The sequence below is a fragment of the Danio rerio genome, chromosome 4, assembly GCF_049306965.1.
Source record: "Danio rerio strain Tuebingen ecotype United States chromosome 4, GRCz12tu, whole genome shotgun sequence".
In the NCBI taxonomy this organism is placed as follows: Eukaryota; Metazoa; Chordata; class Actinopteri; order Cypriniformes; family Danionidae; genus Danio; species Danio rerio.
Window position 1 is genome coordinate 60,339,147 of NC_133179.1, and position 14,774 is coordinate 60,353,920.

Here is a 14,774-nt window from a genome sequence, read left to right on the forward strand (position 1 = left end):
ACACCTGTGGGAACAGCAGCAGACGTCGAAGGGCCAAGAGGGGAGGCAGAAGCAGCAGCAGGTTCTGGCAAAGTGGATCCAGGCTCACTACCCAGAAAGGATCCAGTCATGTCTGTTAAGAAATGATGGGTATTATTACAATAAAGGTTCTGTCAAATGCATGAATTCATGCTTAACTTCTGTCCATTCACTCACAAGTTAATTTCATGAAAAGCTAAACCATTAATGAATGATGACTGCATGAGCAACAAAAGGTAATATAATTTTTATATTGATGAATATTATAACAATATCAACCTTTGCTAGTTTTCTAGTAACACATATGTTAATATGAGGACAATATATGTGAATTGAAGACAATTCACAGTAATTACCACAATAGTCAGTTATGTCCTATAACTTCATGTTATCTGCTTCACTTACCTAATGTTTTGGAAAGGTAACAAAGTTGAGTATTGATTCATTTAACTACTTGCAAGTTATAGAGTTGTTCATCTATGAATCATATGTTCATTTGCTGCTCATGCAGCAATCAGTATGGTTCAGCTGTTTATCAGAATTATATGTGCATTACTTAAGCATTATTGCATGCATATTATAGCACCTGTAAATTGTCAGGAAAAAAATATGACTACAAATTATACATATGGCATCCGTCACAAAGAAATAACTTGACTTTTTAATCATAAAAAAACAAATAATATGTTCTGTTGTCATTACTTGCAAACACACCTGTCTCTGACTTCCCTTCTGCTGCTGTTTCTGTCTCCCCCTCGTACCCTGCGGGCTGACTCTCCTCACATCCCCTATCCATGTTCCCACTTATCTCCCACGGGGACACGAAGGGGTCGAAGAAAGACAGTACCGCAGAGAACTTCCACTTCTTCCCAGACCCTGCTGCTGACCCACTTCTCTTCTCCGTCTCCTTTCTCCTCTCCTTCAAATAAGTGTCCCTCAGACTCTTCCACTTCTTTCTGCACACTTCCTCTGAATAAACAACAAACCATAAGTGGGAAAGTAGTTGTCACATAATTATGGTTTTAATAAGCTGAAGTAGCTGGCTTCAGCTTGCAGTCTCAATACGTAAACACAGACATATATGAGTATTGAGTACTGTTTTATTTACTTACCCGATTGTCCGACCTCCTCACTCACTTTCTTTCAAGCAAGATCCTTTTTACTCCTGTTTCTGTAGTGAAATGAGCTGCTGTCATACAGCTTGGGATGGCCGCACACCACAACGATAACCCGCTCCTCCATTTTAAATTCTGCCTCCTCTCGTCACGTCAAAAGGACGCAACTAGAGCAAGCTCCTGAGTGGTTAACGCGACGCGAATGTCCGCCAAAGTTAAGATTAAAAGTTAAAGATTAAGTCAAACGCGCAAAACGCTCAATTCGTACAGCGCCTATCGCACCATTCGCAGGACGTCTATTCGCGCGTTTGCATTGTCTTAACATGTAAATCACTCGCGCTTGACGCGCGCGCCGCGTCCAGTGTGAACGCAGCATTAGAGAGGACAAGTCTGTTTATATTTCACTAGTCTAAATAATCTATTTAATTAATTTAATAAATTAACTATATCAGTTATCTATTTAACTTTAGTTTACTTAGTTAAGATGCCTGTACTAAAGATAATTGTTTTTTCTGATTAGTCTATATTGGAGGTATGTATTTAATTGTTGTTTACTCGGGTATTCTGACTGTACTAAAATGTGAAAACTGAAAATTCTGTGACCATTAACTCACCTTTACTTGTTCCAAACAAGATTTTATTTTATTTTTTTCTGATGTTGAACAATAATATCCAATAACTTATAATCTCTTTGGTTGTTGAAAACAGTAAATGCTGAATTAAGATTGTTCTTTTGTTTATTGTTTTATTATTTATATTGTCAGACAGCTAAAAAAAATTCACTATATGTGTTAAATTAGCTGCGCAAAGCGATTGGCATACAAAAAATCTTGTAAAATTGATAAATATAAAGATTTTACGTTTATCGTGATAAATATCGATATCAACTGATATGTAAAAAATTATTGTGATATTTTTTTTGCCATATCGCCCAGCTCTACTATACAGTAGCGAGAACAACATCAACTGCATTACAAGTTCAAAACAAAAACAACACCTGGTACCGTTTAAACCATTGTACCAGAGTTCCTAAGCTAAGAAACAGTCAAAAAAAATGTAGCAATCTAGCACAGGAAGTACATAAGCAGCATAAAACAAGTAATGACTCTCTTGAATTTCATCATGGACAACATGAACTGGTTGGAGGAGAAACAGCGGACCTGTCGATTTATGTAAAACCGCCGGCCTCTGGGGAACAACAGGAGGACCCTACTATGGAAGGAAATCATGCTACTGTCAATGATAATACAGAATGCATATGTGAACATGAGTAAAGAGATAATCTTTCCCCAGATGAAGGACAATCGGATAATGGAATGGAATGAGACCTATCAACAATAGACTTCTCAGCCTTACTGGAAAGGGAAAAGCTGACCGATAAGCTGAAGGGGACCACTGCTGCATCAACATTACAAATATTAACCTCCAAAGGTGGATAGTAGTCAAGGAAAATGCTGGAAAAGACAAACACTTGAGTAATTGGTTTGCCTCCATATTTAGATCTTGGGGACAATGGTTGATAAAGTTGTAGAGTACTTGGAGGTTACCATACTTGTTTTTGCTTAACTTTGTTGCTGTGTTGTGTCATTCATCAGATCAATGCTAGACAGTGCTGCTGCCACACACATGGTTACTGTGCAAGTACAAGGAACCGTGCAAGCCCACCTCAACAGTGACTATGGCTATGAAAATATGCTTCCAAAATCCTTAGATTGGTCCGTTTATGAGAACGTTACCCCAAACTTGGTGTGCCGTAGTTCTTGTTTTTATGTTATTCCTGTTTTGTGGAAAAGTAAGGGAGATAGTGTATAACATGTATTTTATTTTCTTTGATTTCAAGCGTAGACAGACCATTAGAATAATGAATAGTGTTGGCAGGTAGTTAGAGGATATTTTGTTTTTTTATTTTGGCACTTAGACTCTTATATATGCCAAAAATTATTCCTATACAATGCAAGTACTCTTATGTTGTTTTCTATTTTCTTTTTCTATTTTTCCTCTCTTGTTCTTTGTTATCAGAATGACACGAATGAAAAAAGGGTTTCAAGCAGGTCATTATCTGTGCTACGAGACAGAAGTGCAAACAGAAGGACCTGAAATTAAGGATTTTAATCCTATAATCTACAATATTATCTTTTAATACTATATTGGTTATGTTTCTGGGTATGAAATGGACATTTATCGAAGCTGCAGGGTTCACATACTCACAGGGAAAGAGGACTTGAACTGAGTGCTTAATGGAACCAACGATCATCTCAAAGCTGGCGAATGCTGTAAGAGTAGGCTCTACTGGTGGTTTAAAAGCCTGCTGCTCGCTCCAACACCAGACAGTACTTAGTAGTACCTCTGGCAACGTGGGAGCAATCATCTTAAGACCAGGAGACAGTATCTTTTAATCCTTTCTAGTCAAATAAAGGGGGAGATATTTGGTTCTGCCTCTCCACTGGAGTGCAGCATAGGGATGTTGACATTTGGTAAAGACTGTGAAAGGCAACTTTGTGTTGCATTAGTGAGGTTGATTGTACTGATATGTTGGTACCTTATGCTGCATTCCGGTTGAGGGTTAGGAAAGAGACTTTCTTCTGATATAGTCCCTCTAAAGGCTGATTTATACTTCTGCGTCAAGCCCATGCTTATGCTACGGCGCTAAAGCATAGCCCTACGCCGTGGCAATCGCTGACGTGCACCTCTCAAAAAATGTAACTACACATCACAACGACGCGTAGCGCAAGCTCTGTGATTGGTCAGCTTAGTAGCGCTGACGAGTCTGGGCGGGACTGAGCCGCGTAAGCCCAATAGAGCAATTGTTTACAAGTGTGGAGTCCCGTGAGAGAGCTCCAGATAAAAAGTTTTGTTTTGTGTTTACCTTATAGTAAAGTTGTTGCACGTCCGCCGGTTTCTGCTTCAAAAAGAGCAAGTTTGAGTCACTTGTACATTCAGGAAGTGTTCAGGAAAAACAAAGCACCAGCGAAGAAACTCGACACAGAGGAACATTTACACCTCACTGCCAACTAGCGTTTCGGAAGTGTTAATGCAGACCAACAGAGACTGCGCAGAAGTATAAATGCACAGCTACGCGTTGAGTATTTAGCAGACCAGAATATTTTTTCCACAACAATTTACAGTCACTTGTCCAAAAGTCTTTGAATAAATCATAAGGTATGAACTCCTATTTTATAAATATACAAGGGCAATTATTGTCTATTTGCTCTGTGCGCTGCTCCAGATAGCCAAACAAGCTACATCATCCTTTACCTTAGGTTCTTCGCAACAAAATTAGTCCATTTTCAGCTTTTTCTGTCCTTGTGTGAATGAGTAATCCCCTGCTATGTCTTGTAAGTGCCAAATGCAATAAATTTGGGTCATGAAATTCCAAAATTCAAAAAAATACGATAACGTATTTACAAAATGACCCTTTTTTTTACTAGTCATTTTTCAAAATCTTTTATTAGACTTTGCACATTACTTTTCTAAAATATTTATTTATATATAATTGCAGTTTATATATATTTGTACATTATTTATTTCATATTTAATGTGTGAAGGCCGTTTAGACATTGAAAAATAAAATGGAAAAAAGTACTACTGTGCCATTTGCTTTTTTTGATAGTGTTATGATTTTGATGTGGTTATGAAGAAGTAAAATTTTGATTTTTGTGATAATAACCCTTGTAATATCTTGTTTTTCATTTTTGACAGGTAGGAAACTTGTGTTGTTTTTTCCCACCCTTCGGTTGAACTAAAATGATTCTTGCATACTACATGATTAAGACAAAATAATTTTTTCTTGTGCGTCCTGACATATGCTGGTAACAAACAAAAACTGTCCTCAGTTTGATAGAGCACACAGGGCCTGAGTTATGCACTAAGACTTGCTTTAAAACAAAAAAAAACAAAGCTGTTTGTGTTGAGGTGGTTCATCATAGGACAGACAACATATATAATAATAGTTAGCATTTAACTGCAGTGTTTTTTTGTAATTTCAAAGGGTTTTCTTTAAAATGACATTAAGTTATAGCATTTATTGTACTTTATGTGGGTGTGGTGAGACTTTAAATTTAGGTAGGGGGAAATACTTTTTTTTTTTTTTTGGCATGTTACCTTCTTCCAGTTGGAATAGAATAACTCTTGCATGCATTATTATAGAGAGAAATGTATTTTTCTTGTGTTTACTGACACCTGCTGGAAAGAAATGGAATTTTTGATGGAGCACTCAAGGCCTGAGTTACACATTTTTTAACTTCAGTTTATATAAAACAGTATTTTATGAAATTTTAAAGGATTTCATTTAAAATGATACCAAACTTTTGTATTTATTCCTATGAATGTGGTTATGGAAAGCTTTTTAAATCGGAAGGCCAAATTCAGGCGGAAATACCCAAAACAGCCCAAAAACTTAACAGGTTCATTTCTGATGAGCTGCTGAAACTCATCCCAAATCGAAGCTGCAGTAACACTAGAGTTTGAGCATGCGACATTTTGTTTTATGGCACTGCGAAAAGGGGCGGGATTAAACAAGATGATTAGACATTAAAAAAAGTGAGCGATTGTCGTGAGAGGTCATGTTTTTATCTTCGATTGGTCTCACACAGTCAAGTAATGCGATTTCGCAGGCCAGAGTTTACCAAGCTTGAACTCTGTAACGCAGTGAACTGCAAAACTTGACCCACAAACTTTCGTTTACAGTCTGACGCATTTGCGTGCATATGAATGGAAGTCTATGGGGAGAAAGGTCCAGTGTAACTGTGGCTTAGATGCATGTGAATGGTTTCTCTCCAGTGTGGATCCTCATGTGTCGGTTAAGTTGTGATGATTGTATGAAACTCTTCCCACACTGAGTGCATGTAAATGGTTTCTCTCCAGTGTGGGTCCTCATGTGTCGGTTAAGTTGTGATGATTGTATGAAACTCTTCCCACACTGAGTGCATGTAAATGGTTTCTCTCCAGTGTGGGTCCTCATGTGGTGATTAAGGGATGATGATTGGCTGAAACTCTTCCCACACTGAGTGCATGTGAATGGTTTCTCTCCAGTGTGGATCCTCATGTGTTCTTTAAGAGATGATGAGCGTCTCAAACTCTTCCCACACTGAGTGCATGAGAATGGTTTCTCTCCAGTGTGGATCCTCATGTGGTGATTAAGGTGAGATGAGCAACTGAAACTCTTCCTACACTGAGTGCATGTGAATGGTTTCTCTCCAGAGTGGATAGTCATGTGTTCATTAAGGGATGATGATTTGCTGAAACTCTTCCCACAGTGAGTGCATGTGTATGGTTTCTCTCCAGTGTGGATCATCATGTGTAGATTAAAGTTTGATGATTGGCTGAAACTCTTCCCACACTGAGTGCATGTGAATGGTTTCTCTCCAGTGTGGATCATGATGTGTCGGTTAAGTTGTGATGATTGTATGAAACTCTTCCCACACTGAGTGCATGTGAATGGTTTCTCTCCAGTGTGGATCCTCATGTGGTGATTAAGGGATGATGATTGGCTGAAACTCTTCCCACACTGAGTGCATGTGAATGGTTTCTCTCCAGTGTGGATCATCATGTGTTGTTTAAGAAATAATGAGTGTCTGAAACTCTTCCCACACTGAGTGCATGAGAATGGTTTCTCTCCAGTGTGGATCATCATGTGTTTATTAAGGTGAGATGAGCAACTGAAACTCTTCACACACTGGGAGCATGTGAATGGTTTCTCTCCAGCGTGGATCATCATGTGGTAACTAAGGGATGATGATTGCCTAAAACTTTTCCCACACTGAGTGCAAGTGAATGGTTTCTCTCCAGTGTGGATCATCATGTGTTTATTAAGGTATGATGATTGGCTGAAACTCCTCCCACACTGAGTGCATGTGAATGGTTTCTCTCCAGTGTGGATCCTCATGTGTTTATTAATGGATGATGATTTGCTGAAACTCTTCCCACACTGAGTGCATGTGAACGGTTTCTCTCCAGTGTGGATCCTCATGTGAATCTTAAGATTGCCTTTTCTTCCAAAATTCCTTCCACACTGAGTGCAGGTGAAACGATTCTTGTCTCTCCTTTTCAAAATACCATCAGTCTGTAAATGAGTTTTTTCCTCAATTTTGACATGATGTTCCTCATCTTTCCTCCCCTTATTCTCTTCAATTAGGTCTGAAATAAATAAAACATTAGTTTTCATTAAGTCTTAAAACTCTCATCAAAAGCGTAAAGATGAAAAGACACTGGAAACATTGGCTACACCACTGTAATTTTGATGCACATTAAATGTAAAATAAATCAGGTCATATTTTGTTCAGTCTATTAACGTGTGCACATTTAAGCAGATTCAATTCATCTTCATCTAGTGCTTTTACAATGTAAATTGTGCTGAAGCCACTTAACTTAGAAGTTCTAGTAAATTGAAACTGTGTCAGTCCAGTTTTCAGAGTTTCTCATAAAAGTCATTTTGGTCATATTGATAAGACACAGATTTGAAAGCTGTAAAAAGCCTATTTTTATTCGTATATATTCAGAATTACAACAAAACGTTTTTCTAAAATTTGTAAAGCAGACAGGGAATACTTGTTCATTCTGTGCCTGACTGGTAAACGCATCGGAAAAAAAAAGTTCTGAGGTAACAGTTGAACAAACAGCTGAATATTTGTCTCGCAAACATGAGACATACCTGTACAGCATCTGCATAAAGGCTGAAATATGCACCTTTCCCCTTGTGTGCTGTTGGGTCATTTTCATCCATTCTGGGTTGATTTTGTGGATCAATTTGGTCAAAACTTTTTGTGTTTTAGCAAACGGATTGATATTTGGAAACATTTTATTTTTACATAATCTAGCATCTATGCATCTAGCATATTATTTTATAGCTATATTCTACTGGAACATGCTACGTCAGTTAGCATTAAATTATAAATCGACTTTCTTATAAATATACCTAAGATGGCTGGAAGTACACATATAAACCATTTATGGGCGCAGGCATGTAAATGATCAGTTGAAGCCTTTTAATATTTATTCAGATCTTATTTTCATTCAACAGCAATAGCTGGATGCCTTCATCCATATTAGGGATTTCCTGGAATGTTCTGCTACTTTTGTGAGACATATATGGAATTTCTGCTCAAGTGTAAATGAAACAGGCATTACATGCATTTAAAGTGCTACAATGCCCACATCAACCTATTTTGAGGAAAACTAAAAAAAAAAAAAAACGTAAGAAAAAATTTTCTACTTAAGAAAAAAATTTTGTACCATTTTTGATACAATTGTTACTATATCAAAAATAGTTGCCTATTGAACATCAATATATAGCAAAGTAATGAAGTCAGAAATTCCAGTATCTGGACAACATTACACCTTAGTTAAAAGACAATTACATTTTCAAAAAACAAACAGAAACTGCAAATCAGGAGGAGATAGGAGGCTCAAGAGGTATGATATGGCTCATAACAGACTAGTAAATGAGAAGTGGGTTAATTTATCAATGTTTTTTTTTCCTTTTTGATGTTACGAGTTATGCTGGATCTAATCTCACTATATTTGCTAAAAGTGATATTTAATTCATCTTGTTCTCTATATCTAACATAGGGCTGGACAATAATATAATATCAATGTATCACGATAGATTTTTTTTCAATAACGGTGATATGATTTTTAAACCCATTTCCGATATTTCGATACATTTGTGTATATGTTTTACATATGTTTTATCATATCTATCTATCTATGTATCTATCTATCGATCTATATATATATATATATATATATATATATATATATATATATATATATATATATATATATATATATATATAAAAGATTTTCTATCTTGTATCATTTGTCACTAAATGACTTTACGTGCTCAGAATCAGCGTTATGTCACTTGCATGATGGCAGCGCTCAGAAGTTGGTTAAGCTGCTCTGTCACAGAAAGCTACAAAATGAGCGACCTGAATACAGATATAGAGGAACAAGCTTCCACAAGTAAGAATGCAGACAAAGTAGTTGATGTGGATGTTGTTTGGCTTTTTAAGTTCCGATCAGCTTTTTGTTTCGGCGCTCTGCAAACTGTGCGGGAGAGCGATGCCGACTAGCATCGTAAACACATCAAATAGGTTCATAAAAGTTTAAGTCAACCTGTCGCCTCACCATCCACCTTCCCAACACCAAACACAGAAGGCTATGAGGCGCAGTGTAGGGTTTCGCATATCTACACATGAATATACATATATAAACATATACTATGTTCAAACAAGTATAACACTTGCACATATATAAACCTAGTGCATGCATACACCCACATACACATGCACAGACATATAAACTCGATCCGAACATAAACTTGATCCTTGGATAAACACCCAAATTAACACACACACACACGAAACTCTCTGCATGCTGGTATAGCACTCAAGGAAACTTACAAAATAAATTTCACAAAGATATGTTTCAGGAATCTGGTTATTTCAAAGCTGATGAAATAGAAAGAATTTGATTAATAGAGGTATTAAATCTGTTAAATAATGAAAATGTGTTATACAAAATATTAGTTTATATAAATAGACTATATAAAAAAATAGAAGAACTATTTTATGTTAAATCTTTTAACTTACTTAGGTAATTACATACACAAAAATAGTCAGAAAGAACCCTTAAAAGATGTTTAAGATAAAAAGCAACCAGAACTTAATATACTCAAACAACTCTTTTCTTTTGGAAATATTAATGTAGCCTATAATCTTTTTGATTTGTTTTTTAATTATAATTATTATTCTTTTTCAATTTTTTTTACGATGTGGATTTTGGTATTATTTTGATTGTTAAATATATATATATATATATATATATATATATATATATATATATATATATATATATATATATATATATATATATATACACACACACACACACATAAAAAAACTCTGATAAAAGTTTCTGTCCATCATGCTGGTTAAGCTAACCCCCATGAACTAAGTCTATATATATAAAGTCTGTTTGTAAAGGAAAAATAGAAAGATAATTTTATTTAAAGAAAAGTTACAAGAGCCTGGAGGTATTATAGACTTTGCTAATTCAGTTTGCAGACATTTGTAGGTACATGCATCTATTGTGTGCGTTTTTGGCAGTTTTTTCTTGTCTTTTGAATATTGTCCATATCGATATCGGAATTATATCATATCGACCGAAATTAAGAAGTATATTGTGATATAAATTTTTGCCATATCATCCAGTCCTAATCTAACAACATATTCCCTGACTTTGGTCTTTTGAATCTATTACTTGTTCTCAGGTAACGTGTTTTGGCTGAGCGCAAAGATAAGTTAATAATGAATGTAACCACATTCTGTATATTGACTGATCGCTTGCCTTTATTTCCTGCTATGTATAAACTTATTGTACATTATACTTTTATAATGGCCATTATAGGCTCTGTTTTGTTATGAATATGCATACAGTGAAGATGAAGCTCTTATATGAATCTACATGATGCCTAAACATTTCTGCTGTCTTTTAATTTGTTAATATCAAAACAAAAATAGCAGTTCCTTCTATCATGTTTTAATTGTATTGTTAAGATAGTGAAACAATGTATTGGATGTTGTGAATAAGGATTTAAAAGTACACCGTTCCCTTTGAAGATTTAAGACAAGTCCTCAAGAGTCTGTTTTCCATATCAAACTTGCGAAGTCTGAACTTAAAAGGAGAGGATGCAGGTGTGAACTGTGTGTAGGCTACTGATAAATCTAAATATTATATAGAATATAAATAATTAAAAATATATATATATAAAAAAAATAAAATATATATATATATATATATATATATATATATATATATATATATATATATATTATAAATCTACTGATAAAAGTACTTGTAAATACACTTTACATATAACTAAAGGCAGGGGTGTCAAAAACCGGTGTCCAAGGGGCTATTCCATAAACCAAGCGTACAGAAAAAGCCAGGCTTATTTTATTAAGTCAAGTTCGTTAATGGCAGATTTGGTTTCATAAATCAAATTTAAATTGTTCAAACTTAGTTACCCCTGGCACAAATCTATTATTGTAAAGCATCCTGTAGAAAAGAGGGGTGTTCTTAGCTCTCTCTCTCTCTCTCTCTCTCTCTCTCTCTCGAAGAGCTAGCGCATGCCGCATGTCTTTGGATTTGGGGGAAACCAGAGAAGCTGGAGGGAACCCACACGAGCATGGGGGTAAGAAAGACACTGACTAATTTAAAGAAGAAGACTACATTTCTTAAATAATGACTTTAAAGCTATAAAATGAGTTGAATAATCGGGAGATAATCCGTGCTGTGCAGCAGCCTCACTTTAATGTAAAGATATTTTCCCACGGGCCGCGGGAAAAAAGTGGCAAAGGGAAAGCAACGATTTGCCGCACGGCTCTTTGTTGATTTTAAACCTATATGCTTACATTTAGAACATTTTGTACATTACAGTGAGCCTGCAATGCATTAAAACTTTTCCTTGCAAGCAAGAATTGGAAATAAGTGCAAATTCTCTCTCTCACGCACATGCGCGCGGTCAAGCACAATTACTATGTATTATAACAAATATTTAATTTCATGTTAATAGGTGTAAAAAATAGCATATATTTAAAAATATATTGCAACTAATGTAGTCTATTGAACAATCTGCAGTTTCGCGGCTCACTCGCTGTGAACAGCTGTGTCTCATTTTAGAGCACTTTCAGTTCTCTAAGTTGCCATGGTAGCACACAACATAATCGATGTATCTATGCTCGACTTAAGGTTTCACGACAGAAACGTGTGGGAGCAGTTATCTAGATTATTTAAACTGAACTCAGACTAGTCAGATCAAATGATCTTCAACTTGCTGTTATGGAACCAATTTAAGCGTGGACGTTTAGTTCAGCTCATTCAAGTCAGGCTTTTGACTTTAATCACCGCTTTTTTTTTGGCCAGATTGGGTAGAAAAACATGAACAAAGGAAAATAAAGACTTGTTTAAAAAAGACACAATACAGCACAGTATTTCAGTAAATTTAAGACTTTTTAAGGCCTAAAATGTTAAGTCTTTTATGGGAATACTGTAGGTCAAATATCATCAGCTTAGTTAAACCTTTTATTATTTTATTGTTTTTAATTATTTTATAAAGCACCAGTGCTCAAGGACGTTTTACAAACAGCAAAAGAACAAGAAAAGCAATAACCTTAAGAAGGTAGAGAAAATGGGAGACTAATAACACATAAAAGAATGACAAAACACATGAGAACAAGTGACAAAAGAAACTCATTCTTGTCTTTCAATGAGTGCTTATGTGCATGTAGGGGAACTAGGCAGCACACTCAGGGCTGCAAGATGGATTTAATTTAGTATTCTTATTATTAAAATATATCTGAATGAGGATCAAATGACTGAGTTTGTCTTTGAGTATGAAAATCAACCTGTTTGTTCCTGCAGATCTTCCTGTTTGACTGTGAATGTTTCTTCAATCTTCACATCTTCACTCTCCTCTTTAATAAACGCCATCTTTATAACAGTGTGGAGATCAGTCGCTTCAGCAGGAGATTTTCTCAGCGTTTTGACACTTTGTCCTGTTTAAAATGAACAAAACAATAAAAATGTCCTGTTTAAAAGTAATAAAACAATGAACAGAAACAAAATAACTTCTCTTTAACACTTGCTTCAACAGTTTATTTTAATTATCAAAACGAAATCAGGTAAAACATTTCTTTAAAAATAGAGGTGAAATTGGTTTTATATTCGCACATTCTGACTTTCCCCTTAATAATATAATTTCATTAAAGTATTCTTTGCAAATTCTAAATAGGGAAATCATATTAGCAGCCAATGACTATCAAAGTACAACATTGTTTACAATCAAATAAACAGTGCTAATGTTGTTTATAAGTCACACTTGCATGCTAATTCCAATCAAATATTCAAAGTAACATGGTAAACAATATAGAGACAGCTAAATGAACAAATGTGTGAATATAAAACCAACTTTACCTCTATCAGAAAAGTTTGGGAAACCCTGCTTTAAAACACTTATTAACGTTACACTCTTTTCTGTTTCAAACAATAGCCCTCGGCTACTAAGAACAAAATAGTACTACACTGTATAAAGGGTTTAAATATTGTTGTCAACAGCAGGTAAATAATTTAGCATCGGAAGAAAAAATCCTGAAACTTTAAATAAATCGGTTTATATCTGTAAACGTTTTAAAGCACAAACCTTTCCCCAGTTGAATCACAGCGCTGAAGCGGCGCCGCCTGATGACGTCACACGCCACGCCAAAATAAGAGTCTTTATTTTGTTTTGCTTTTTTGCCATTTACTGTTGCAGTCATGACTTATTGATACATTCTCCCTTGTTTTTCACTTTATACTATTTCTGCTCTCTCTCTCATATTTCACATTTTAGGTGCTTTTTTGGCATGACAAATAACTGTACATTCATATTGCCAAAGCAGTGCAGCGTCACTGCGTACGAACAAGACAGTGCAAAATAGGCAGTAGTGCAAACAAATATGGATATAAAATATAATACAGAGAAAACACAGAAATAAATAAAATAAAAATAGATTAATAAAATTAAAAATAAATTAATAAAAATAAAAAGATTAATAAAAAATATTTTAAAAATAGATTAGATTTCTCTCACACACACACACACACTTCAATATTTTACAGTTGATCAAAAATTTTTAAAGGGCCATGAAACCCCCTCGTTTCAGCAGGGTGTTTTCACACCTCCACTTTGGAAAAAGTCAGAAAAGTGGGCGTGTCCAGCTCTGTTTAGGGGGGAGTGTCGGAGGAACTAAAGTGGGATGGTGTGGGAGTGTCTATTTGTGCACGCGCGAGTTTCAGAGTCAAAATACACACCCACAGCGGACAATGTGACTGTGTTTACATGGACATCTGTAGTCGAATTATTTGCCAAATTATTAAAAGTTGGACTTTAACTGCAGTTTGGCTCTTTCATTCAGGGAATTCATTCATGCCTCTCGCGACAAACGAGATATTTGATTCAAGGAACTGCTGCAAGCGTGTATTTTTCATGCAATGTTTGATACCACACGGCGAATGAGAGAGAAAAAAACTCTGCATTTCCCGGAAACTTAGATGCACACGGCAGGTAGCATCAGAAAGCCGCGTGTGTTATTCCGGTCACAAAATGCGGTGCTTACATTTCTGCACTCAGTGCAATAGTAACTTAATTCGATACGAACAAACTGAATAAACAAAGAGCACTGGTCGCTCACTTACCAAATCTGTAGAGACAGGACAATTACCAGCAACTAGAGCCGCGTCTTTATGGAGAGAATACTACAAGCGAATTCAGATTTCAGCGTTTGCAGATGAGAACAGCTCTCAGGTAAACAATAATCCTCCTTAGACACGTAAGTTATTGTTGTCGAGTGTCGCGTACACTGTTAATCCACACGTGAGACTGAGCTCTCACAGAGAGAAAATGAAAACGAAACTTAACGGCAGCAAACTATAAAAGCAACACTTCACGCTTGTTTTGCCAACACAACGTGGCGTCTTTGTGGCGTAAACACGGTGACACTAATGCATATTAATGAAGTTCCACAATAGAGCGTGCTGATTGGTTTGAACCAAGCCTTACTCATGCATTAATGTATCACACTGTAAGACGTAATAAGACTC

General features: G+C 35.7%; 1 protein-coding gene across 1 annotated transcript; it reads right to left on the reverse strand.

The window, feature by feature from the left end:
• Nucleotides 1-5,415: 5,415 nt before the first annotated feature.
• LOC141374994 (uncharacterized) lies at nt 5,416-13,391 on the reverse strand. Its single transcript, XM_073948451.1, has 3 exons — nt 13,336-13,391; nt 12,542-12,691; nt 5,416-7,268 (listed from the first exon to the last, which is right to left on the reverse strand). The coding sequence occupies exons 2-3, from the start codon at nt 12,624-12,626 to the stop codon at nt 5,884-5,886; spliced, it is 1,470 nt and encodes a 489-aa protein (XP_073804552.1). The 5' UTR covers nt 12,627-12,691; nt 13,336-13,391; the 3' UTR covers nt 5,416-5,883.
• Between the last annotated feature and the right edge of the window lie 1,383 nt (nt 13,392-14,774).

Coding starts and splice junctions, on each gene's coding strand:
- LOC141374994 (XM_073948451.1), bottom strand. CDS start 12,626: ATGGCGTTTATTAAAGAGGAGAGTGAAGATGTGAAGATTGAAGAAACA. Junction 7,269..12,541: donor AGATCTGCAGGAACAAACAG/GTTGATTTTCAT, acceptor TATTTATTTCAG/ACCTAATTGAAGAGAATAAG.